The sequence below is a fragment of the Bos taurus genome, chromosome 15 (genome assembly GCF_002263795.3).
Source record: "Bos taurus isolate L1 Dominette 01449 registration number 42190680 breed Hereford chromosome 15, ARS-UCD2.0, whole genome shotgun sequence".
Classification (NCBI taxonomy): Eukaryota; Metazoa; Chordata; class Mammalia; order Artiodactyla; family Bovidae; genus Bos; species Bos taurus.
The window spans coordinates 48,706,146-48,732,840 of record NC_037342.1 but is presented as its reverse complement, the minus strand read 5'-3'; the positions used below and the strand labels follow the sequence as shown (position 1 = coordinate 48,732,840).

The following is a 26,695-nucleotide window of genomic DNA, read 5'->3' as shown; positions in this document are numbered from 1 at the left end:
ACTTCCTAATGAGTTTTATAAAACCAATTTTATTCAACACCGCAAAGAAGAACCCAGCCAATCCAGGCACCCAAAGGGAAGTAACACACACAGAGAGAATAAATGGAAAGGAAAGAAGAAAAGTAAATACTATTATTTATTGAAAGCCTTATAGATTAAGTAGAAGACTGAAATGAATCAACAAATAAGATTTATGGTATGTCACCACAGAAAGAATATTTTTCATCTTTTCCACCAACAACCGTAAGAGTAGATTTAAAGGATTACTGTTTAAAATACATGAAAAACCACATATTTAAGAATAAATTTCACAAAGGTATAAAATGCTTCTACTCTGAAAACTATAAAACAGCATTGAAACTAAAGAAACCAAGTAAATGGAGGTATAAATCATATTCATGGACTGAATAATTCAGTAAAGTCTTGTGAAACATTCTCCCCGGGATTGTCCAGTGTAATCCCACTGAAACCTCAGAATTCCTGTGTAGATTGGTGTGTGTGTGTGTGTGTGTATTAACTAGTTATTCTAATGTCACAATAATTTTTTAGAAATAAAGTTGTTTTACTCTATTCAATAACAGAACTGTTACAAAGCTACAATAATTATGACAATGTGATTTTTTCCCAGAATTAGACAAATGTAGTATTAAAGCAGAAAAGAATCCAAAACTTATACACTACATATATGGACACTCTATATGGAGCCATATAACAGTGGAGAAAAGATGGGTCTCTTCAATGAAAGTTGCTAGGTTAATTTTATATTCCTATAAAGAAAATAAGCATCACCTCCACCTCATACCTTAAACAAAAATCTCTTCCAAATAAATTATAGATGTAAATGCAAACAGTAAAATAATAAAGTTCCTATAGATAACACTGTGAAGTATATTTAAGTTGTTGGAATAGAAACCACTATTTCTTTAACATATAAGGCACTAAATATAAAGCAAAAAAGTTTGCTCTAAATTAAAATGGGAAATTCCATCCATCAAAACATACTTTCAAGAAAATGAATATTAAGAAGAGGATATATAAATAACTCTATAAAATTGATAAGAAAAATCAAACAAGCCAATAGAAAAATGGAAAAAAGTTTGGAATGAACACTTCATAAGAAACTAGATGAAAAGTGCTTTGGGGGAGGGTTTACATTTTATTTTATTGGAGTATAATTGCTTTACAATGTTGTACTACTTTCTGCTGTTCAATGAAGTGAATCAGTTATATGTCTACATATATCCCTTCCCTCTTGGACCTCCCTCCCAGCACCCCTCCCCCATTCCACCCATCTGGGTCATCAGAGAGCACCAAGCTGAGCCCCTTGTGCTGTACAGGAGCTTCACACTTGCTATCTATTTTACACACGGTAGTGTATGTCGATCCATCTCTCCCAATTCCTCTCACTCTCTGTCCCTTGTTGTGTCCACATGTCCATTCTCTATGTCTGTGTCTCTATCCCTGTGTCCTGCAAACAGGCTTATCTGTAGCAAAGTGCTTAAACACATGAAAAGATATCTGACGTAGCTAAACAATAGATACTGGAGAGAGTGTGATGAAAAGGGAACACTCTTACACTGTTGGTGGGAATGCAAACTAGTACAGCCACTATGGAGAACAGTGTGGAGATTCCTTAAAAAACTGGAAATAGAACTGCCGTATGGCCCAGCAATCCCCTTGCTGGACATACACACCAAGGAATCCAGAATTGAAAGAGACACATGTACCCCAATGTTCATTGCAGCACTGTTTACATAGCTAGGACATGGAAGCAACCTACATGTCCATCAGCAGATGAATGGATAAGAATGGTACATATGCACGATGGAATATTACTCAGCTATTAAAAAGAACACATTTGAGTCAGTTCTAATGAGGTGGATAAAACTGAAGCCTAATTTTACAGCGTGAAGTAAGTCAGAAAGAAAAACACCAATACAGTATATTGCACACACACACATATATATGGAATTTAGAAAGATGGTGATGACAGCCCTATGTGCAAGACAGTTAATGAGACACAGTTATAAAAACAGATTTTTGGACTATGTGGGAGAAAGTGAGGATGGGATGATTTGAGAGAACAGCATTGAAACATGTATATTATGATATGTGGAATAGATGACCAGTCCAAGTTTGATGCATGAAACAGGGCACTCAAAGCTGGTGCACTGGGACGACCCAGAGAGATGGCATGGGGATGGAGGTGGGAGGGGAGTTTGGAATGGGGGGACACATGTACACCTGTGGCTGATTCAATGTCAATGTATGATACAATTTGTCAATGTATGGCAAAAACCACCACAATATTATAAAGTAATTAGCCTCCAAGTAAAATAAGTTAATTAAAAAAAAAAAAGGTAGCATCTCAAAGTGACCTAGAAATTATACTTGTAGAATATAACCAACAAAAATGTATATAAGCATGCTTGAAAGACATAATAGTCTTCATAGCAGCATCGTTTTTATAACCAAAACCTGAACACAATGAAAGTGTCCAGTGAAATAAAAACTGATAATTTTGAGTATGTTCATACAATTATAAGAATTGAAAAGAATGAACAATTCCAACACTGTGAGCAGGAATCCCCTGGAAGAAATGGAGTAGCCTTCATGGTCAACAAAAGAGCCTGAAATGCAGTACTTGGATGCAATCTCAAAAAATGACAGAATGATCTCTGTTCATTTCCAAGGCAAACCATTCAATATCACAGTAATCCAAGTCTATGCCCCAACCAGTAACGCTGAAGAAGCTGATGTTGAATGGTTCTATGAAGACCTATAAGACCTTTTAGAACTAACATCCAAAAAAGATGTCCTTTTCATTATAGGGGACTGGAATGCAAAAGTAGGACGTCAAGAAACACCTAGAGTAACAGGCAAATTTGGCCTTGGAATACGGAATGAAGCATGGCAAAGGCTAATAGAGTTTTGCCAAGAGAATGCACTGGTCATAGCAAACACCATCTTCCAATAACACAAGAGAAAACTCTACACATGGACATCACCAGATGGTCAACACCAAAATCAGATTGATTATATTTTTTGCAGTCAAAGATGGAGAAGCTCTATACAGTCAGCAAAAACAAGACCAGGAGCTGACTGTAGCTCAGATCATGAACTCCTTATTGCCAAGTTCAGACTGAAATTGAACAAAGTAGGGAAAACCACTAGACCATTCAGGTATGACCTAAATCAAATTCCTTATGATTATACAGTGGAAGTGAGAAATAGATTTAAGGGACTAGATCTGATAGAGTGCCTGATGAACTATGGACGGAGGTTCATGACATTGTACAGGAAACAGGGATGAAGACCATCCCCATGGAAAAGAAATGCAAACAAGCAAAATGGCTGTCTGAGAAGGCCTTACAAATAGCTGTGAAAAGAAGAGAAGCGAAAAGCAAAGGAGAAAAGGAAAGATATAAGCATCTGAATGCAGAGTTCCAAAGAATAGCAAGGAGAGATAAGAAAGCCTTGCTCAGCCATCAATGCAAAGAAATAGAGGAAAACAACAGAATGGGAAAGACTAGAGATCTCTTCAAGAAAATTAGAGATACCAAGGGAACATTTCATGCAAAGATGGACACAATAAAGGACAGAAATGGTATGGACCTAAAGAAGCAGAAGATATTAAGAAGAGGTGGCAAGAATACACAGAAGAACTGTACAAAAAAGAGCCTCACAAGCAAGATAATCACGATGGTGTGATCACTGACCTAGAGCCAGACATCCTGGAATGTGAAGTCAAGTGGGCTTTAGAAAGCATGTTGATGTATGGAAAAAGCAATACAATATTGTAAATTAAGTAACCTCCAATTAAAATAAATAAATTCATATTTTTAAAAAATAAATAAAAATAAAATGTTTTCACTGCTATGATCAGAATGAATTAAGAAGTAAAACAAAACAAAAGAAAGCATCACTACAAACAAAGCTCTTAGAGGTGATGGAATTCCAGTTGAGCTATTTCAAATCCTGAAAGATGATGCTGTGAAAGGGCTGCACTCAATATGCCAGCAAATTTGGAAAACTCAACAGTGGCCACAGGACTGGAAAAGGTCAGTTTTCATTCCAATCCCAAAAAAAGGAAATGCAAAAGAGTGCTCAAACTACTGCACAATTGCACTCATCTCACACACTAGTGTAAAGTAATGCTCAAAATTCTCCAAGCAAGGCTTCAGCAATATGTGAACCATGAACTTCCAGATGTTCAAGCAGGTTTTAGAAAAGGCAGAGGAACCAGAGATCAAATTGCCAACATCTGCTGGATCATCTATAAAGCAAGACAGTTCCAGAAAAAACATCTATTTCTGCTTTATTGACTATGCCAAAGCCTTTGACTGTGTGGATCACAATGAACTGTGGGAATTCTGAAAGAGATGGGAATACCAGACCACCTGACTGCCTCTTGAGAAACCTATATGCAAGTGAGGAAGCAACAGTTAGAACTGGACATGGAACAACAGACTGGTTTCAAATAGGAAAAGAAGTACATCAAGGCTGTATATTGTCACCTTGCTTATTTAACTTCTATGCAGAGTACGTCATGAGAAATGCTGGGCTGGAAGAAACACAAGCTGGAATCAAGATTGCCGGGAGAAATATCAATAACCTCAGATATGCAGATGACACCACCCTTATGGCAGAAAGTGAAGAGGAACTAAAAAAACCTCTTGATGAAAGTGAAAGAGGAGAGTGAAAAAGTTGGCTTAAAGCTCAACATTCAGAAAATGATCATGGCATCCTGTCCCATCACTTCATGGGAAATAGATGGGGAAACAGTGGAAACAGTGTCAGACTTTATTTCTGGGGGCTCCAAAATCACTGCAGATGGTGACTGCAGCCATGAGATTAAAAGATGCTTACTCCTTGGAAGAAAAGTTATGACCAACCTAGATAGCATACTCAAAAGCAGAGACATTACTTTGCCAACAAAGGTTTGTCTAGTCAAGGCTATGGTTTTTCCAGTAGTCATGTATGGATGAGAAATTTGGACTGTGAAGAAAGCTGAGCACTAAAGAATTGATGCTTTTGAACTGTGGTGTTGGAGAAGACTCTTGAGAGTCCTTTGGACTGCAAGGAGATCCAACCAGTCCATTCTAAAGGAGATAAGCCCTGGGTGTTCTTTGGAAGGACTGATGCTAAAGCTGAAACTCCAATACTTTGGCCATCTCATACAAAGAGTTGACTCATTGGAAAAGACTCTGATGCTGGGAGGGATTGGGGGCAGGAGGAGAAGGGGATGACAGAGGATGAGATGGCTAGATGGCATCAACAACTCGATGGATATGAGTTTGGGTGAACTCTGGGAGTTGGTGATGGACAGGGAGGCCTGGCATGCTGCAATTCATGGCATTGCAAAGAGTCGCTCATGACTGAGTGACTGAACTGAACTGAATGTTGAAAAATCTCTTAAAGATAATGTGAAATGAGCCAGAAATAAAAGTATGCTGCTGCTGCTGCTAAGTCACTTCAGTTGTGTCTGATTCTGTGCGACCCCATAGACAGCAGCCACCAGGCTTCTTTGTCCCTGGGATTCTCCAGGCAAGAAAACTGGAGTGGGTTGCCATTTCCTTCTCCAATGCATGCATGCATGCTAAGTGGCTTCAGTCGTGTCTGACACTGTGCGACCCTATGGACAGCAGCCTACCAGGCTCCTCTGTCCACGGAATTCTCTAGGCAAGAATCCTGGAGTGGGCTGCCATTTCCTTCTCCAAAATAAAAGCATACATACTGTATTATTCAATGTATATATTTATATTTCATTATATTATAGATGAAAATTATGAGCAAAACTAATCTAGGATGTTGAAAGTCAAGATAGTAGTTACTTTTGGTATAAGGGGATAGTTAATGGGGTGGGCTGGAGCTGGAGTACTAGAGGTTATCCAGTAAGGCTGTATATCAGGATTGGCAAAGTATGACTTGCCTGTCTAATCTGCCTGCCATTTGATTTACGAATAAAGTTTGATTTGAAAACCGCCATGCCCATTCAGTATGTTCAATGGCTGGATCATACAACATCAAAATTAAGTAGTTACTACAGAAAACTGTATGACCAGTAAAAGCCTAAAATATTTACTATGCAGTCTTTACAGAAAAGAAAAAAACTCCGTAGCCTCTATTCCATATTATTGGCTGGGTGTCAGTTGCATGTGATAGATCAATGAGCAAGCAGTATGCTCATGAAATGCATAATTTGCTGAATGAATATTATCTTTCTATTAAAATATTATTTATGATTCAGTGTATTGTTACTTTCTTCCTATGGTTATGCAGTTGTGTTCAGCTTGCTTTAGATGATTCACAAAGGATAAAATGCACAATCTTTGTTTTCAATAACATCAAAGCCTCAATAAAGACTCGTGGCATATCACTCAGGGCAGAAGTAAATGTCACCCTGTGTTTTAGTGTTTTTACATTCACTGGCAATCAGAGATAGTAAAACAAAGAACAACCAAAGCAGATTTTATTTTTAGCTTTTAAATAGAAGTTATTTATCACTTCATAACAATTTACCACAAATGCAGTAGCTTAGAAGTGTTTATCTCATAGTTTCTGTAAGTCCACAGTCTGGGCACAGCAGAGCTGAGTCCTCTGCAAGGCTGTAAGCAAGAGGTTGTCAGGGCCAGGGTCTCTTTTGAGGATCCACTGGAGAAAAATATTCTTTCAAGATCATGTAGCTGTTGGCAGAATTCAGTTAGTTCCTCACAGTCTGTTGGATTGAGGAACTGTGTTTCTTGCTAGCTGTTGGCTAGAGAAGGCAGCACTGAGTTTCTAGTTGGTTGCTGGCTGGAGACAACCCTCAGTTCTTTGAGTGTGGGCCTGCACAACTTGGCAGCTTATTTTATTAAAGCTAGATCCTATGTGACATCAGCACAGGAGTCATGCCCCACTATCTCTGCCACATTCTACTGGCTAAAAGAAAGTATAAATCCTACCCACAGTCAAAATCAGATAATTACACAAAGGCTCAAGAAAGAAGGGGCAATCAGAGACTATTTTATTATTTCATAATCTGTCTTCACAAAAGGATGTAGATGGAGAACCTAGTTAGATTCTAAACTATTGGAATTCAATAGTGGTGGACTTTTCATTCTTAACACTGACATTAGATTTCAAACATTAATTTGGTTCATTTCTGTTGTTGAAGTATCAGTCCAGACACTTGGGGTATGGAGTGGGGGTGGTAGTTCCAGGAAGAATTACAGTGCTTGAATTAAATCCCCCTCACAGTTTCTGCCATTAAAAGTTCTTACACAAGGAATAATAGCCAAATATGCATTAAAGAAAAATAGCTACATGAGAACACATTATTGGATTTATTGCTATCTAGGCAAACAAGCAGAGAAGCCGATGGCACCCCACTCCAGTACTCTTGCCTGGAAAAACCCATGGATGGAGGAGCCTGGAGGGCTGCAGTCCATGGGATCATGAAGAGTCAGACACGACTGAGCAACTTCACTTTCACTTTTCACTTTCATGCATTGGAGAAGGAAATGGCAACCCACTCAGTGTTCTTGCCTGGAGAATTCCAGGGATGGGGGAGCCATTTCAGGGGTCACATACAGTTGGACACAACTGAAGCAACTTAGCAGCAGCAGCAGCAGGCAAACAAGATGCCCTCTATTGTTGTGAGGCTTCTCTATAAATGAGATACATGATATCTGGGTGTGAATTTTCACCTTTCCTATGGATCTAGAATTTCTAGGTCCATACAGTAGTCTGTGTCCATTGCTCAACTGGCCACAGTGACAAGGATGACAAATTCTCTCCAGAGTCTAGATCCTTACACTGAGTACCACAGGAAAATGGCAAGTAAGACAGCAAGAACACATACACATGAAGACTAATCATTTACCCAAAGTGACCTCAGCCACTAGCAAAATTGGACCCAATTAACATAAAATACAAAATTCTCCAAGTCAGACTTCAACAGTATGTGAACTGTGAACTTCCAGATGTTCAAGCTGGATTTAGAAAAGACAGAGGAACCAGAGATCAAACTGCCAACATCCGTTGGATCATCAAAAAAGTAAGAGTCTCACAAAAACATCTACTTCTGCTTTGACTATGCCAAAGTCTTCGACTGTGTGGATCACCACAAACTCTGGAAAATCCTTAAAGAGATGGGAATACCAGACCATCTGACCTTCTTCTTGAGAAATCTGTATGCAGGTCAGGAAGCAACAGTTAGAACTGGACATGGAACAACAGACAGGTTCCAAATAGGGAAAGGAGTATGTCAAGGCTGTATATTGTCACCCTGCTTATTTAACTTATATGCAGATGAAGCACAAACTGGAATCAAGATTGCTGGGAGAAATATCAATAACCTCAGATATGCAGATGACATTACCCTTATGGCAGAAAGCAAAGAAAAACTAAAGAGCCTCTTGATGAAAGTGAAAGAGAAGAGTGAGAAAGTTGGCTTAAAACTCACATTCAGAAAACTAAGATCATGGAATCTGGTCCCATCACTTCATGGCAAATAGATGGGGAAACAGTGGCAGGCTTTATTTGTGGAAGCCTCAAAATTACTGCAGATGGTGACCACAACCATGAAATTAAAAGATGCTTACTACTTGGAAGAAAAGAAATGACCAACATAGACAGCATATTAAAAAGCAGAGACATTACTTTGCCAACAAAGGTCCATCTAGTCAAGTTTTTCCAGTAGTCATGTATGGATGTGAGAGTTGGACTATAAGGAAGGCTGAGCACCAAAGAATTGATGCTTTTGAACTGTGGTGTTGGAGAAGACTCTTGAGAGTCCCTTGGACTGCAAGGAGATCCAACCAGTCCATCCTAAAGGAAATCAGTCCTGAATATTCATTGGAAGGACTGATGTTGAAGCTGAAACTCCAATACTTTGGCCACCTGAAGCGAAGAGCTGACTCATTTGAAGAGATCGTGATGTTGGCAAAGTTTGAGGGCAGGAGGAGAAGGGGATGACAGAGGATGAGATGGTTGGATGGCATCACCCACTCAAAGAACGTGAGTTTGAGAAAACTCCGAGAGTTGGTGATGGACAGAGGCCTGTCATGCTGCAGTCTATGGCGTCACAAAGAGTCGGACATGACTGACTGAACTGAACATACCAGAAAGTAACCCATTTATTGGGCAAAAGCAAGTGAGTAGCTTGAGAGAGATGGATTTGAGAACGGATATATCATCATCCCTATGGATCAATATGGTAGTGAAAAGACAGAGGCTTGGAGACTGAAGTACATGTTTTCTTCTCTCTTCATTGTCTTCATAATTGTTCCAGTGAAAATCGATTTGCTTTCTTATTTTTCTAGCATACTGATAATCTAGACATAGTAACGTGTATCTCTCTATTCCCCAGTGCCTAGAACAATGCCTAAGCTTTCCTTTTATATGGATGATTTCGTTTATTTTGCTTTGCAATATTGTCTCTGTGGACCACTGGTCACTCAACTTAGTAGCTAAAACCCTTCTGAGATTACACAGCACTATATTATATTAATAGATGGAGATAGAAGGATTTCTGCTTTTCTATATATGCAGCCCCAGGGATATTCACATTTTACCAATGGCTCCACAATTAAATTCCACTTTACTATAAAATCAATGGCTCCAGAGCTGTAACTTGTTCACTCTCTGCTGATAAAGACAGAGAAGGCTTGTTTTTCCCCATAAAGCTGGTAAGAAGCTAGAGAAAGGTGTTTGTTGTATTGATTTTATGCTTTGTCACTCTGTGTTCTATTTACAATTGTTCAAATGAGCCTACAAAAAAGTCAGATAACATTAGGTTTTACCCTGTCCTCAGAAATCCATATAACACAGACAATTGAGATTTTTCTACTTTATAGTCAAATATTATGATGATGATTTTCTCAGATTGAATGCTATCTTGAGAACTGGCAATTAAAGGAAACTATAGAAAACTAGCATAAAGGGAATAGCAACACATATACTTGTTGCAGGGAATTCACTTTTAGGAAGTAAGTTTTATCTAATAATTTTTAATGCTTGATTGAGAAATATTAATGTTATAATAACTAATATTGTTATTCTTTGATTTTAAGTTTTCCTAGAATTTATTTTGACAGTGGAAATTTATTACTTTAAACTTATTTTTTAAATTACAATTGAACAAAAATTCATAACATTTTTAAGTTGCCCTTTCTATTTCTTGAGTGTCTATTGAAAAAGTCTATTGGTGGCTCAGACGGTAAAAGCATCTGTCTACAATGCTGGAGACCTGGGTCAGGAAAATCCACTGGAGAAGAAAATGGCAATCCACTCCAGTTCTATTGCCTGGAAAATCCCATGGACAGAGGAGCCTGGTAGGCTACGGTCCATGGGGTCACAAAGACTTGGACACGACTGAGTGGACACGACACGATTGTATACTCAAACCAATATTCATTACCTAATACTCCCTGAAGAGTAGTAATTTCCTCCTGATAAGTCAGGTAAGAAAAAAAAAATAAGCACTGGTTAATAAGAAACAAAATTCTAACATATGCTGAAACATGGATGAAACTTGAGGACATTATTTCTAGTGAAGATAAGCCAGTCACAAAAGAAAAAATATTGTATGATTCCCTTATATGAGACACTTAAAGCAATCAAAATCACAGAGACAGAAAATAGAATGGTGGTTGCCAGGGACTGGGAAAAGGGGAGACTGAGGAGTTATTGTTTAATGGATATAGAGTTTCAGTTTTACAAGATGAAACAGTTATGGAGATGGATGATAGTGATGGTTGCACGGCATTATGAATGCATTTAAGTCCACTGAAATGCACACTTTAAAACCATTAGAATGGTACATTTTATGTTAGTTGTTCAGTTCAGTTCATCCCGTCAGTCGTGACTGACTATTTGCAAACCCATGAACCGCAGCATGCCAAGTCTCCCTGTCCATCACCAACTCCAAGAGTTTACCCAAACTCATGTCCATTGAGTCGGTGATGCCATCCAACCATCTCATCCTCTGTCATCCCCTTCTCCTGCTGCCCTCAATCTTTCCCAACATCAGGGTCTTTTCAAATGAGTCATCTCTTCACATCAGGGGGCCAAAGTATTGGAGTTTCAGCTTCAACATCAGTCCTTCCAATGAACACCCAGGACTGATCTCCTTTAGGATGGACTAGTTGGATCTCCTTGCAGTCCAAGGGACTCTCAAGAGTCTTCTCCAACACCACAGTTCAAAAGCATCAATTCTTCAGCGCTCAGCTTTCTTTATAGTCCAACTCTCAGTCCATACATGACTACTGAAAAAACCATAGTCTTGACTAGACGGACCTTCGTTGACAAAGTAATGTCTCTGCTTTTTAATATGCTGTCTAGGTTGGTCATAACTTTTCTCCCAAGGAGCAAGTGTTTTTTAATTTCATGGCTGCAATTACCATCTGCAGTGAAATTTAGTTGTATTTGACCACAATTTTAAAAATTGTGGAACAAAACAAAAACTAGTAGCACTGGATGATATATGTCCCCCAGAGCCTTACACCAACGTATCCACTTGCACCTACCCTCTAGTGTCAGTGGATGTGCTGATCCTCATCTTTGTGAGGGCTAATTATTTGGTTGGCAAAAAAATTAATTCCGTGTTTTTTCCATAACAGCTTACAGAAGACCCAAAGGAACTTTTTGGCCAACCCAATACTGTCATGCTTTATATTCAATCTCCACAGTTATAAAGAATCTACCTGCCGATTCAGGAGATGCAGGCATTGTGGGTTCGATCCCTGAGTCAGGAAGATCCGCTGGAGTAGGAACTAGCAACCCACTCCAGCATTCTTGCCTGGAAAATTCTATGGACAGAGGAGTCTGGCGGGCTACAGTCCACAGAATCGCAAATAGACACACACTGTTTCCTTAGGGAATTTTCTATGCCAATTAACTCCTGTCATTCTATAGTTTTAATCTCTCACTATGTAACATTTTTAACTTTAGTTTATACATATGCTCAGTTCTTTTTCCTATATTACAAATATCCTCCACCCACCTTATGGTCACCCTTAGTCATGGCTTATTTTTCTCCTTGCTTTTACTGACAAGTTTCCAAAAGTAATGTATACCATGACTCCAGGACTTTTCCATTTATTCCCCAAGCCACTGTGGCAGATTCTCAGCTTTTATTGCTGGATTTCAGCTAGTTTTTTTTGTTGTTGTGGTTGTTTTTTTCTTAGAGTCATTCATGTGTTCTCAGCAGCACTTGACATTTTTGATCCTTAGAAGACCCACTCAAGCAGTTCAGTACTATTGTTCATGTAACACCCAGACATGACACTAGACTCTCTTGGTTTTAGTGGTTCCAGGAAGGCTATCCAGCCTCATCTTGCTTTAGCCTATATAGTCCTTTCCAATAACTTCTATCAAATTCCATCTTTATTGGTTTTCTCTCATAGAAATCTCCTCCCTGAAGGTATCATCCACACTACTGAACTAACATGACACTGGATTAACAGGCACTCCTGTGCTTCCAAACATGTATTACTAGCAAAAACCTGGAAATGTTTGCCTGGAAAGTCATGCCTACTTGGGCACAGCAGACTCAACATCTTTAGCTGAATTTCTCTTTGTCATTTCTTACATAAGATATTCAAAATTGAATGTATTCAATGTATTGATTTTTCTTAACTCTCTATCCATTTAATCTTATAATATGATGGAGCTAAAAATTCTATCAATATAGAAAATAATTATTATCAAAATGTATGGAATTGTTTGGATGTATTTTCTTAAATTTAAGAATAAATATGTTTTATATATATCTACAGTGAAAGCTATAAATCAAACTCTGTTATATATATATATATATATATATATATATATATATATAATATAAATAATCACTTACACATGACCTTAGATAACTCTCCTAACCAAGAGAACATTTATCTAGATATCTTCATGTAACAATATAATGTATTATTTCTATAGGATGTGTGCATTGTGAAGATAAATGCTACCAGTCCAGGAAAACATGGAAATCTTAGGTAATTCAACATCTAAATTTCCAACTTTCTTGTTGACTGGAATTCCTGGCCTAGAGTTTGCCCATGCTTGGATCTCCATTCCCTTCTGCTGTCTTTATGCCACTGCCCTTTCTGGGAACAGCATGATCCTGTTTGTCATCATCACCCAGCAGAGTCTCCACAAGCCCATGTACTATTTCCTGTCCATGCTGTCAGCTGCTGACTTGGGTTTGACTGTTTCTACAATGTCAACCACATTAGGTATCCTCTGGTTTGATGCAAACGAAATCAGTCTAGATATGTGCATTATCCAGATGTTTTTTCTTCATGGGTTTACCTGCACAGAATCTGGGGTGCTGGTGGCTATGGCCTTTGACCGCTGTGTGGCCATCTGTGATCCTCTGAGGTACACTAGCATTCTCACTAATTATAGAATCATTCAGATGGGTCTCTTGATGGTTATACGCACTGTAGTATTAACTGTACTACTACTTTTGCTTCTTAAGCCCCTCAATTTTTGTGGCGGGAATGTGCTTTCCCACTCCTACTGCTATCATCCAGATGTGATTAAATTAGCATGTTCAGATACTCAGGCCAATAGCATCTGTGGATTAATTGATCTCATCCTGACCACAGGAGTAGATACGCCATGCATTGTCCTGTCTTATATCTTGATCATTCACTCTGTTCTCAGTATTTCCTCCCCTCAAGAACAACACATAGTTTTTAGCACCTGTGTCTCCCACCTTGGAGCAGTTTCTATTTTCTACATCCCCATGATTAGCTTGTCATTGGTGCATCGTTATGGGCGATCAGCCCCCAAAGTGGTCCATTCAATGATGGCCAATATGTACCTGCTTTTTCCTCCTGTGCTCAACCCCATCATCTACAGTGTAAAAACAAAGCAGATTCGCAAGGCTATACTCAGTCTTCTTCTTATGAAATAGACAGAGATAATTAAGTTTGAGAAAATCATGATAGAAGTGGCTTTCACTGTAGAAAAGCAGTTCTGGTAGGTTACTGTCTTTTGGACATTTTTTTTTCTAATCTTTCCCTTTGTTCCACAAATATTTGGTAAGCATTTTTGAGTTTTCAGTCATAAAATACATATATAATATACCTTAAGGGATTTACAGTCCAATAATAGAAGCAGAAAAATAATAATAATGACATAATTTAAGTAATGCCTATAGTAACTAACATTTATTGTCCATTTTATACTAGGCATTCTATTAACTACATTTAATATATACTACTTATTCTTCAAAACTGCTCATTGAAATGATTAATTAGATTTTAGAGGTGAAGAAATAGACAAAGACATTTAGGCCATCAAAGGCAAGACATCTAACAGAGCAGGACTGAGGCTTGAATTCATGCTTTTTGTATCTTAGATACTGTGTTCTTCACACACGTATTGTGTACTCTTCCCAAAGCAACGACAAAAATGTCACAAGATCAGAAGAAGGAACTGGGTCTTCACATCTGTGTGTCATGCATTTAAAATACTTTAATGAATTTCTAGCAGTATATTTTAGCTTTTAGTCTTTATTCATAATTAATAGTACAAAAAGTAGAAATAGATATGCCATGGCATGCAAGCCACAGGTCATTATCTAGTACTGAACAACCAATAGAAAATCTGCAAGGATTAGGGACATTAGCTAATTCATTACAGCAATTTAGAGAACTGGAGACATCATGAAGTGGCATGTAAGGACCTTTGAGGTAGAATTTGTTAACTTTCTTGTGTTCAAAGGTCCTTTTGAAACCTAAGGAAATCCGTCAACCTTTTTGCAGAGAACAGTCACATATAAAAGAACTCATATTATTTTCCATAGAATGTCAGAGGATTCACAAAATGCCATGAAGGGCCTACATGACTCTCTTAGTCAAAGAACCAAAGTAAAGAATTCATAATTTTTTGGATATAAATGGTGATACACAGCTGGACTTAAAAAGTTTGGTTCCTGAAAAGAGATGCATGATGACAATATCAATTTAAGAGATGGAGAGAAACTTAAAACTCAGTTGCACAAAATGGTTGAAAAATACGGAGGAAAAGGGAGATGGAAACCTGATGGGAGACCCATCAATATAATTGCTGTTGAAAAAGTGGTCCAAGATAGGAGGGATGAGCCATGAATCCCAGAAACACTGGGGGAAGCTGTGAGCTGGAGCCAACTCACACTAGTTTGCCCGAAGCCATAGTGTGCATCTCTTCTCAACTCCGCATTAATGATGCCACATTGACAGCTAGAATCACCATTGATACTACGGCATTGGTAAGTACTGAAAATGAGTTTCGTTTCTTTTTTCCTAGGATTTCAGTTTGCCAGCACACCAGAGACTGGGGTCTGTCTTACATTTGGCTTTGTGAAAAGCAATAGAAATTAAAAGACAATGCCCTTAAAATCTAATGTGTGAAATAATTATAGAGACAAAAAAGTTATAAAATAATGTATGAAGTGTTGCAATAGTTGCTAATACAAAATTATACCCCTTATTTGTGCTGCCTTCTAAGCTGAAAATGTTTCCAAAGGTAAATGGAGAAGAGTATTCTGGAAGCAATTCTGTGGAACAATGTAAGAGGTATTGTGTCACCATTTCACTCTTCATGGAAGAATACTCTCCTGAATTTTAAATTCATAGGTCCTATCTAGGCACAGCATCAAAGAATATGAAAACACAAAATATTTCCTTCTCTTTCCTTCTGATTTTTTCCCTCAATCAGATTCTTCCAAGTGAATTTAGGTTACAAGATTTTCATTAGTTGCTTAAAGAACATCTTTTGCTTAAACAATATTATTTTAAGAAGAATTGATTTACAGATTTGGTTTAGAAATTCCATTGTTCTTCCTGAATTGTATACATAGGGGATTTTTGTTCTGAGAGTTCTACATGCCTGTTTCCTGCATAGAACTTCAAAAATATAGAACACACAAAAATGTTAAAGTTGAGGAACTTTCACTTTGAGATGCCCAAAGGACTACAGCATTATAAAGTGTAATCCTAGCTAAACCTGCTAAAGAAAAGATTTTATATCTCTTTGGGATACTTCTGGCTGGACCTGAACGTGTGCGCACACACACACACACACACACACACACAAGATGATGGGAAGGGAGAAATATATTGGGAGATTTTATGAGGTGCAAGCAGAAACTTGGATAATTTTATTTAGCTTGAGTGTATTGATCTACAAATTATCTAAGATACTACATATACATGCTGCTGCTGCTGCTGCTGCTGCTAAGTCACTTCAGTCGTGTCCAACTCTGTGCGACCCCATAGATGGCAGCCCACAAGTTTCCTCTGTCCCTGGGATTCTCCAAGCAAGAATACTGGAGTGAGTTGCCATTTCCTTCTCCAATGCATGCATGCATGCTAACTCACTTCAGTCGTGTCTGACTCTGTGCAACCCTATGGACAGCAGCCCACCAGGCTCCTCTGTCCATGGGATTCTCTAGGCAAGAATACTGGAGTGGGTTGCCATTTCCGTCTCACATATACATGCTATTTACTGTAAATCAGTAAAGGAGGTTGGCTTGTGCTTTGCTTAGATGCAGAGTGGACTTGAGGTAAATTTACTAAATTAGCATTCTAATAAAATTCAGTACTTCAAGGAGGCTGCTTTTAAAAGATACTGAGGAGAATCTTGTAGATCAGAGTAGCTCATTCCCTAGGTCACAGGTAGAAAGAAAATAAGCTGACAAGGGAAAAAAAAAGAGAGCTATGTGAATGTGAAGGCATAACATTGTTTCATTGTGTTTTTCTGTACCTTACGTATGCCCTGATTCTTTCATTTATGTACATCTGTTGTGTTCTCTGTCTTTCCCTTTTTCCAATTCTGTCCAGTAATTCCAATTTGATCAATTTATGGAAAAAATTAAAATTTTTCCTGCAGAAGGATGGATCTAGTTGACATCCCTCAGCCTCGAAATAAGTTGCTTGTTTATCTACTTCATTGGCCAGGATTCTAAATAGCTTGAATTCGAATTCTCACCATTCTGCTGATGTAAGAGGTTAACTCCACATTGAATCTTACTACTTCCCACTCTACAATATCACATTCATTCCTCTTTGGTTTTTATCTACATTGTATTCAAATTCTACCTCTTTTATGAAGCATTCTTTTTTTATTTTATTTTATTTATTTAACTTTACAATATTATATTGGTTTTGCCATATATCAAAATGAATCTGCCACAGGTATACATATGTTCCCCATCCTGAATCCTCCTCCCTCCCCATACCATCCCTCTGGGTCGTCCCAGTACACCAGCCCCAAGCATCCAGTATCGTGCATCAAACCTGGACTGGCGACTCATTCCATATATGATATTATATGTATTTCAATGCCATTCTCCCAAATCATCCCACCCTCTCCCTCTCCCACAGACTCCAAAAGACTGTTCTATACATCAGTGTCTATTTTGCTGTCTCATATACAGGGTTACTGTTACCATCTTTTTAAATTCCATATATATGCGTTAATATACTGTATTGGTGTTTTTCTTTCTGGCTTACTTCACTCTGTATAATAGGCTCCAGTTTCATCCACCTCATTAGAACTGCTGACAAAAGTGGGCAAACTGCTATGAGTAGATTACATAAAGCCATAAGACCCACCCTTGAGTGTGTCCTTGAAGAGGGTCTAGAGGACATGTCGTTCAAAGGCTATTAAGGAATGACATGTGAAAATGATAGCATCACTAAGAAGTTGAGAAGTGGCTGTCCTCTGCTGACCAGGAGTGACCACTGGAGATGCAGTCATAGAGCCAGGCTCATTAATATCCATGCACATGTTAAGGCCTTGACATAACAGAGGCCACAGATAGCAGTGATTAATCAGAAAAAAACAGGAGGCTGCAATTATAAGAACCCCCAACGTCTGAAGGGTAGACAAGAGAGATTAATGTCCAAGCAGTAGTGGGACATTCCTGGGACAAAATAAACAAACAACCAACAAGGGGTGAGCTAGGTAACATCTATAACAAAAACAAGACAAGAATGGATGACAAAGGGGCTAGAAGAATTGTCATACTTTGCAAGCTTGACCTTGAGTTTGGGAGAGAAGGATGGAAGAAAGTTTTGGTAGAAAAAAGCATCTTAGATGATTTGTTGCTGTTTAGATGCTAAGTCGTGCCCAACTCTTTTGCAACCACATGGACCATAGCCTGCCAGGCTCCTCTGTCCCTGGGATTTCCCAGGCAAGAATACTGGAGTGGGTAGCCATTCCCTTCTCCAGGGGATCTTCCCAACCCAGGAATTGAACTCGTGCCTCTTGCATTACAGGCAAATTCTTTACCATCTGAGCCACCAGGGCACCAGGTTGCCAAATTTTTCTTCTTGTATGAAAAGGGCTACATTCATGGAGCCACTTGACTTTGTAATTCTGTTTTACTGCTTACTTCTGAATTATAGGAATGTATTTGCTCATTTTAACATTTAATGCATATCCACTATGACCCTGCTACTACGTTATTACCTGGAGATACTTTCAAAGCAACTATTATTTCACTTAGTTGTGCACGAAAAGCTGCGTGATAGATTCTTTAAGAGAAACACAAAGAATGAAAATTAAGGGTTACTGGATCCTCATTAAATGACATACCCATGCTCAAATAATGATTCAATTTCATTTTTAATTAAAGCATGTAAACACAGATTTGCTGTGTCGATATTCATTCTTCTGGGTTCTTTTGTGTCTGTCCTAGCATCACATTTCCTGGTGCCAGCAAGATAACCTGGGGGCAGGGAGGTAAAGCACAACAGAAGGGCACAGAAATTCCCCTGGGGTGTATTTATTCCCACTGAGTAAATTCCTGTATCAGCAAGTTTGCTTATAAAATTCTCCATTCTTAGAGGTAAATGGGTAGCCTTCATATACTCACCCCAAATAAGAGTAAGAGAAGTCTTTCCTCTTGTCTAAAGGCCAATTCAAGCAGCTGCTTTCAGATCAGAAACAGTACTTGGTTGTGTCTACAATAAAATACATCTGATGAAATAAGGCTGACTCATGAGTGATTTAGCTTAAATAAAAGGAAGACTTTTTTCAGAAGTGAAAACAACAATTTATCTAGTCTTCTGGCATTGCTACTTCAACATCTTTCTTTGTGTGCCTTCTAATTTTCCACATCTTGAAAGGTAAGGCATTCTTCCACTTACCATGGTACCTGATCTCTAGGCCCTCGGAGCTCCTGGTTATTTTTACTTCCACTGTTTTGTTGACTTCTATGGCTCTTATATCTACTCAGAAATCCCAAACCCCATATAGATGTTTTGTTCTTATCTGTTTAGTTAATCATGGCAAAAAAAAAAAAAAAAGTGCTTCTTTTATGTGTGTATTTCATGACACATATAATAACAAAACCTCAAAATACAATCTTTAAACTATTTTTATTTTTTTTTTAAAGTACTTTCAGTCTTTATTGAGCAAATGTTTTTTTGTAGAAAGGACTAACACATTTTGATATCTTACTTCAGGAATTAACCTCAGTTCTGATTTGAATTACATCTAATATTTGCTGTAATTCTTTATGTTAATAGTATCTCATTATTTTGGCCTTTCTTTTCCCATTTTTTTTTCTTTCATAATGCTTTATGGTCTATTACCTGAATTACCTTAGGATATTTTCTTCTTCATTCTACAGGGGTTTTAACAGCTTTGATACTGATGACTGAGATGCTATTCTCTTTTTATTTTTATGCAATATTTTAAAGATTTTATACTAGCATTTTTTTTTTTCTGTAGTGCAAAGAAAGATCTTTTCACACCTTTTTACCCCCAATAAACTACTCATGCAACTTGCTTCTGGATGCTGTCTCACAAATTGTGATCATGTAGAGTGCAGGTTCTGACCCATTTTCCAGTTTCTAGAACCTACAGTCCCACTAACACCCATGCTACCAACACTTCTAGCTCTTTGCCACTTTGGAAAGAGAGGCAATTAAAACCTACATTCCAGAATTATGCTGTTGCCAAATTTTCTTCTGTTTTCACTTCTGCTGACAAAGATGTACTTTAGTGGATATGTCAAAATTCAACATGTCTCTACTAATGACACCCCTCACATCATCATCTTTGCCTGTTTTTCTTGAGATGAGATGTCTGGGGAAGCAAAACTCCCTATGTCACCTTATGGTTAAATATCCTTTAAAAAGAGGTGATTTTTTTTTTTTTTTTTTTTGGATACAGACTCTGGATTCCTGAATGTAGTCTGTCAAAACGGCATTAAGTGCTGTCCTATGTTTTGACTCAATTCCTGTCTATATTCCTTAGTTAGGAGCAGTTAATCACCTTCAAAAAATTCTGGATGAAGACTATCTGTCTTTAACTTTCGTGTTTCTTTAGTCTATTTGTCTTCCCCTTCATCTTTTTTTGAAAACTTAATAGAAAATTGGGAGAGACTGGTTTCAGTTAGTACTGGCTAAAAATACTTTAAAATGGAAGTCTATTCTATTCTATTTTTAAAAACAATTTATTGAAATATAGTTGTTTTACAATGTTGTGTTAGTTCCAAGTGGAGAGCAAAGTGATTTAGTTATACCTATATACATACATATATGTGTGTGTGTGTGTATATATATATATATATGTATATATTATCTACATTTATATTCATATTCTTTTTTAGATTCTTTTCCATTATAGGTTATTACAAGATATTGAGTATAGTTCCCTGTGCCATACAGTAGGTCCTCTTTGGTTGTCTATTTTATGTATAGTAGTGTGTATGTTTTAATCCCAAAGTCTATTTTAAATCTTAGAAAACTCTGAAAGCAATATGCTATACAAATTAGAAAGAGTTGCAACATAGATAGATATTAATGATCTACAGATGGGAGGTGAGAGTACATTCAGATTTCTGAATTAGGCAACCTGATATATTAAGTTACCATAGACCTATAGATTGACAATAGATGTATAGCTGTTAATCAAAATGGGAAGAAATAGAATATACAAGTTGTGGGAAATAATTCAGATGCCATCATTTGGTGCTTGAGTTGACTTTGAGATACTTTAAGGGAGAAATCCATGAGTTAGGGAGATGGATCTAATACTTAAGAGATTTGTTGTTGTCTAGTAGCTAAGTTGTGTCCAACTCTTTTTGGACCCCATGGACTGTATAGCCCACCAGGTTCCTCTGTCCATGGGATTTACCAGGCGAGAATACTGGAGTGAGTTGCCATTTCTTTCTCCTGGGAATATTCCTGACCCAGGAGTGGAGCCCATGACTCTTGCATTGGCAGGCAGATTCTTTACCACTAAGCTACTAGGGAAGTATTTAGGAGATTAGCTTCAGATTAAATAAATATTTTAAAGTTGGAAAATAAATGAATAAAATAACATTATCCATGAAATGCCTATGGAATTGAAAGTATGTATAAATAGATAACAACATATTGGAGAAATAGTCAAACTAAACTTTGACTACATCCATAAGTAAGTTATGTAGTTAATTTCATGATAAAATTGTGCAAAAATGGATATACTTTATGGAAATTATCTTGGATGGCTTTTAAAGAAAAACAGAAGTCTTAAATGAGCTCAAAATATATTTTGGACAATAGCTTTATTTTTACAATAAATTTATGTCCACTATAGATTAATTTGAATTAATGTATCCCATATTATGCTTAAGAGTTTCCTGTTTGCTAAATTGTTTGCTAAATTGTTTGAATAAATTATCTACATGTCCTCCAAAACATATGCAATTCAGAAATACAGTTGCGTCATCTCTGAACCATAAAAATATTATATAGGAGATTTGAAAACATAGATATCTCTAACATGGTTGCCATATTTATTAATAGAGAATTATATTACTGTTGAAATATAAGTAATTATCATTATTATTATTAAAATTATTATTTTCATAGGAAGTATAGTGTAGTTTTTAATAGCACAAGTTCTAAAGTCTTATTTTCTGATTCTCAGTGTAATCGCTTCCAGATTTTATGACCTTTAGTAATTTATAATAACTTCTGAACTTCTCTTTGTTTTATCTGTAATAAAAATATCTCTCTCAAGTTTATCATAGGTTCAAATAAAATAATCTTTGTAAAATACCTATAACATTATATAGAACACTGTCTTAGATTCACACAATATTGTATACCTGAACAACCCTATAAGAGCTCAAAGACTAGATTAAGGACCAGGGAATATGCGACACAAAAGAAGATTTTTCCCTATTGATTTTTAGCACAACAAAGATAGACTCTATAATGGTAAACAAGGCAGTATTTTAATGTTACAAATTAAAAACAGTATCAAGCTTCAGATTCACAGGACCTGAAGCATCTTCCCTCTAGTTCACTTTAGTAAATAAATGTAATGAGGCAGGATAAACTGATGTTATCTGGGATAGAGTCTTTGGTATATGTGGAACCTGACAAAGAGAGGTTTCCCTGCTAAGTCAAAATGACTTTTCATTTATAATCTGAGTTTAATAATTCTAAAATTCCAAAGCAAAATTAGTCAAGTGTTTTCTTAGACCAAGTTCTGCTCATGGTTAAATAGAGTATTTCAGGAAGGCAAATAAAATATAAATCAATTACCAGAAACATATTGAATATCTACTATGAGCAATGAATTCTATGAAGCAAAGATTAGCTAAAATTCACTCCTATTCTCACATAGCAGAATTAAGATTAACTCTCATTCTCAAGTAGAAGTTTACAATCCAGTTGAAGAATAAAATATGTAATAAAAATGTTGGTTAGAGTATAGGATAATAAGTGATAAACATCAAATAGATTTAGCTAAGTAAATTGAAATTAAATTGAACTCAATATCTTATTTCAGTGATGAACTTCACAGACATAATATTGGTGAAAGAAGCAAGATGCAATTAGAATATACTACATGATTCTATTATATCAAGATCAAGAACAGAGAGAAGTAATTGTAGTACTAGAAGTCAGAACAATGGTTACTGCAGGAGAAGACATTGTTAAGGATGAAGCATTAGGAAGCCTTCTGGGTTGGTGGTAAGGATGTATCAGTTGATCATGGAAGTGGTTACTTAGGTATACATAGATGCCAGACTTAGCTGTACTCTGAAGTTTTGTGAACTTTACTACATTTATAGTAAACTTAAGCTAAAAATAAATTTTAAATTTAGAAAGTCAAGATCAAACAAGAGAATTCCACTCCTGCATACATTAATGCCAATCCTCCATAACTCCACTTTGCCAACTTTCCTCTTGACTGGCATCCCTGGACTTGAATGGGCCCACACCTGGATCTCCATCCCATTCTGCTGCCTTTATTTGACTGCCCTTTCTGGAAATACTTTGATCCTGTTCATAGTCCTCACTGAGCCAAGCCTCCACGAGCCCATGTACTACTTCCTGTCCATGTTGTCCACCACCGACATTGGCTTATGCATCTCAACACTGGTGACAGTACTGGGAATCTTCTGGGTCAATGCCCGGGAAATCAGCTTCAATGCTTGCTTATCACAGATGTTCTTCATTCACCTCTTCACTTTCATGGAATCTTCGGTGCTCCTGGCTATGGCCTTTGACCGTTTTGTGGCCATTTCTAACCCCCTGAGATATGCTACCATTCTAACACACACGAGGATTGCACAGATTGGTCTAGCGGTCATCACCAAGGGGACAGTCATTCTGACACCACTAGTCCTGCTTCTTAAACATCTATCGTTCTGCCATAGTCATGTGCTCCATCACTCCTACTGCTTCCACCCTGATGTGATGAAGCTCTCGTGTTCAGATACAAAGATCAATAGTGTATTTGGACTAACTGCAATTATCTCTACTGCTGGGGTGGACTCTGTCTTTATCCTGCTTTCCTATGTCTTGATCATTCGCTCGGTTCTCAACATTGCATCCCCAGAGGAGAGGAAGAAGGTCTTCAGCACCTGCATTTCTCATATCACTGCTGTGGCCATATTCTACATCCCTTTGATCAGCCTGTCTTTTGTTCACAGATTTGGAAAACACGCTCCATCTTATGTGCCCACACTCATTGCTAATGTATACTTGCTCATCCCTCCTGTGATGAATCCCATCATCTATAGTATAAAAACAAAGCCAATTCAAAAAGCTATGTTCAAACTTTTATGTTTCAAGGGAACTCATCTTTAACAATTCTGCTATCATAAATATCTATTTCAAAATCAGTGAAGATTTATCACAAATTGGAGTTGTCAGTTCAGTTCACTTCAGTTGCTCAGTCATGTCCGACTCTTTGCGACCCCTTGAATTGCAGCACACCATGCATCCCTGTCCATCACTAACTCCCGGAGTTCACCCAGACTCATGTTCATCAAGTTGGTAACGCCAGCCAGCCATCTCATCCTCTGTCATCCCCTTCTCTTCCTGCCCCCAATCCCTCCCAGCATCAGAGTCTTTCCCAATGAGTCAACCTGTCCAATGAGGTGGCCAAAGTATTGGAGTTTCAGCCCCAGAATCAGTCTTTCCAATGAACACCCAGGACTGGTCTCCTTTAGGATGGACTGGTTGAATCGCTTTGTAATCCAAGAGACTCCCAAGAGTCTTCTCCAGCACCACAGTTCAAAAGCACCAATTCTTCAGCACTCAATCATCTTCACAGTCCAACTCTCACATCCATACATGACCACTGGAAAAACCATAGCCTTGACCAGATGGACCTTTGTTGGCAAAGTAATGTCTCTGCTTTTGAATATGCTATCTAGGTTGGTCATAACTTTCCTTCCAAGGAGCAAGCGTCTTTTAATTTCATGGCTGCAGTCACCATCTGCAGTGATTTTGGAGCCCCCAAAAATAAAGTCTGACACTGTTTCCACTGTTTCCCCATCTATTTCCCATGAAGTGATGGGACCAGATGTCATATTCTTCGTTTTCTGAATATTGAGCTTTAAGCCAACTTTTTCACTCTCCTCTTTCACTTTCATCAAGAGGCTCTTTATTCCTCTTCACTTTCTGCCATAAGGGTGGTATCATCTGCATATCTGAGGTTATTGATATTTCTCCTGGCAATCTTGATTCCAGCTTGTGCTTATTCCAGCCCAGCGTTTCTCATGATGTACTCTGAATAGAAGTTAAATAAGCAGGGTGACAATATACAGCCTTGAAGTACCCCTTTTCCTATTTGGAACCCATCTGTTGTTCCATGTCCAGTTCTAACTGTTGCTTCCTGACCTGCATACAGGTTTCTCAAGAGGCAGGTCAGGTGGTCTGGTATTCCCATCTCTTTCAGAATTTTCCACTAAACATGTGCAATTTTATAGTCCAGTAGAATTAAATATTATCCAATTCAGTTATCTCCATGATTTAGTTAATCCCATCTAAGGCAATCTTACCTTTTACACCACTAAAATATGAATTCAGAATCTCACTATCTCTCAGCCTAATTTTACAGATGACTAACGAAATCCCTTTCTCTAATCATATTTTGGCCCCAAAACACCCATCATTCATTTTGAGATACTTTTCCAAATAGCTGAATCAATGTGTATTAAAATTTAAAAACAAACCAACAAGCATCTCTTTCATGGTTGTTCCTCATACACCAACTAAATGAAGAAGAAATTCCAGTCTGTGATGAATTTCTCCACAATTCTGGTTCAACTTTGCTATAAAGTTTAATCTGTCTTTTTATCTCTTCACATATTCTGCAATTCTTACAAAATCAGTATGCTAAATGTACACACAACTTTCCTAATGGTGTGTTTTACTGTTGACTCCACTTCAATCCTGACAACTCCAACTCCAACTTGAAACTCTACTGGTATCTCAAGGCTCCTCTTTAAAAATCTTCATTAAGTTTTTCATGATTATTTCGGTGACATCTGATCTCTCCTTCCCATAGTTTACCTTTTAAGTGCTTTATCTGTACACTTTTTGCCTTTAAATGTTTTGACTATACATTTGTATATAAATATGATACTTTCCACAAGGCTATAAATTCCTTAAATTAAAAAAAAAAAGCTTTGATTTTCTTTAAAACTTCTACAACACATAGCAAAATGTCTCTCACAGAGCAGACATAGTGATAGTTGTTGAGTTGAACTGAACATAATAGACTATCAAATTGTCCTTCTGAACAATTCCAGCGATAAGTTTTCAATTCAGTGTTTGGCATGTATAACATAAGAAATCGCTCTTATAACTTATCCCAGTTTTTCTGCCTGTGTTATCTAGTAATTGATCAGTTCTGAATTTCTCCATCATATAGAGAAAGGGTTGCTTTGGAACTTGAGATTGCACTCTCAGGAACTTATCCCAGTTTCCATAAAGCTCAATTTGACTAAGAATAATTTAAGCCATTTTTAAAAAATTGAATATGTTTTCCAGAACTGCTGCTCTTAGGTAAGTTTGGAAATTTTTTCCAATGCCAGAGACAAAAACTTATGAACCATCTTCAAATGCACACTTTCCTTTTGCTTCTGCAGGCAATGAATCTGTATTTCTTGACTGTTGTAACACCAAAATATCTCTTTCATCTCCAACACTTAACTTTCTACACTAAATCTTGGCTTCCTTTTAAGTTTATAGACCTCTAACATTGTCCCTTTTCCTCCTGTTTGCTGTCAAGTAGTCAGAAAAAACTTTGCAAATGGCTTTTGAATTAAATTTTAGTTACACAAGAAATAATAATAAATATATTCCCACAAATAGAAGATTTTATAGAAAAAAACAAAGTCCTCCTTGATATAGTCCCTCAAGTTCAATCATTCCACCTTCCCCATAGGTAACCACTGTATGAATTTTATTTT

General features: G+C 37.4%; 2 protein-coding genes across 2 annotated transcripts; both read left to right on the top strand.

The window, feature by feature from the left end:
- Positions 1–12,946: 12,946 nt before the first annotated feature.
- On the top strand, positions 12,947–13,906 carry OR51F1 (olfactory receptor family 51 subfamily F member 1). Its single transcript, XM_003586971.3, has one exon. It carries the CDS (start codon positions 12,947–12,949, stop codon positions 13,904–13,906), a length of 960 nt encoding a protein of 319 aa, XP_003587019.3.
- Positions 13,907–23,135: 9,229 nt separating this feature from the next.
- On the top strand, positions 23,136–24,080 carry OR51F4 (olfactory receptor family 51 subfamily F member 4). Its single transcript, NM_001390051.1, has one exon. The coding sequence runs from the start codon at positions 23,136–23,138 to the stop codon at positions 24,078–24,080; it is 945 nt and encodes a 314-aa protein (NP_001376980.1).
- Positions 24,081–26,695: the final 2,615 nt, after the last annotated feature.

What these genes read in the sequence shown, in the direction of transcription:
- OR51F1 (XM_003586971.3), top strand. Translation starts at nt 12,947, where the DNA reads ATGCTACCAGTCCAGGAAAACATGGAAATCTTAGGTAATTCAACATCT.
- OR51F4 (NM_001390051.1), top strand. Translation starts at nt 23,136, where the DNA reads ATGCCAATCCTCCATAACTCCACTTTGCCAACTTTCCTCTTGACTGGC.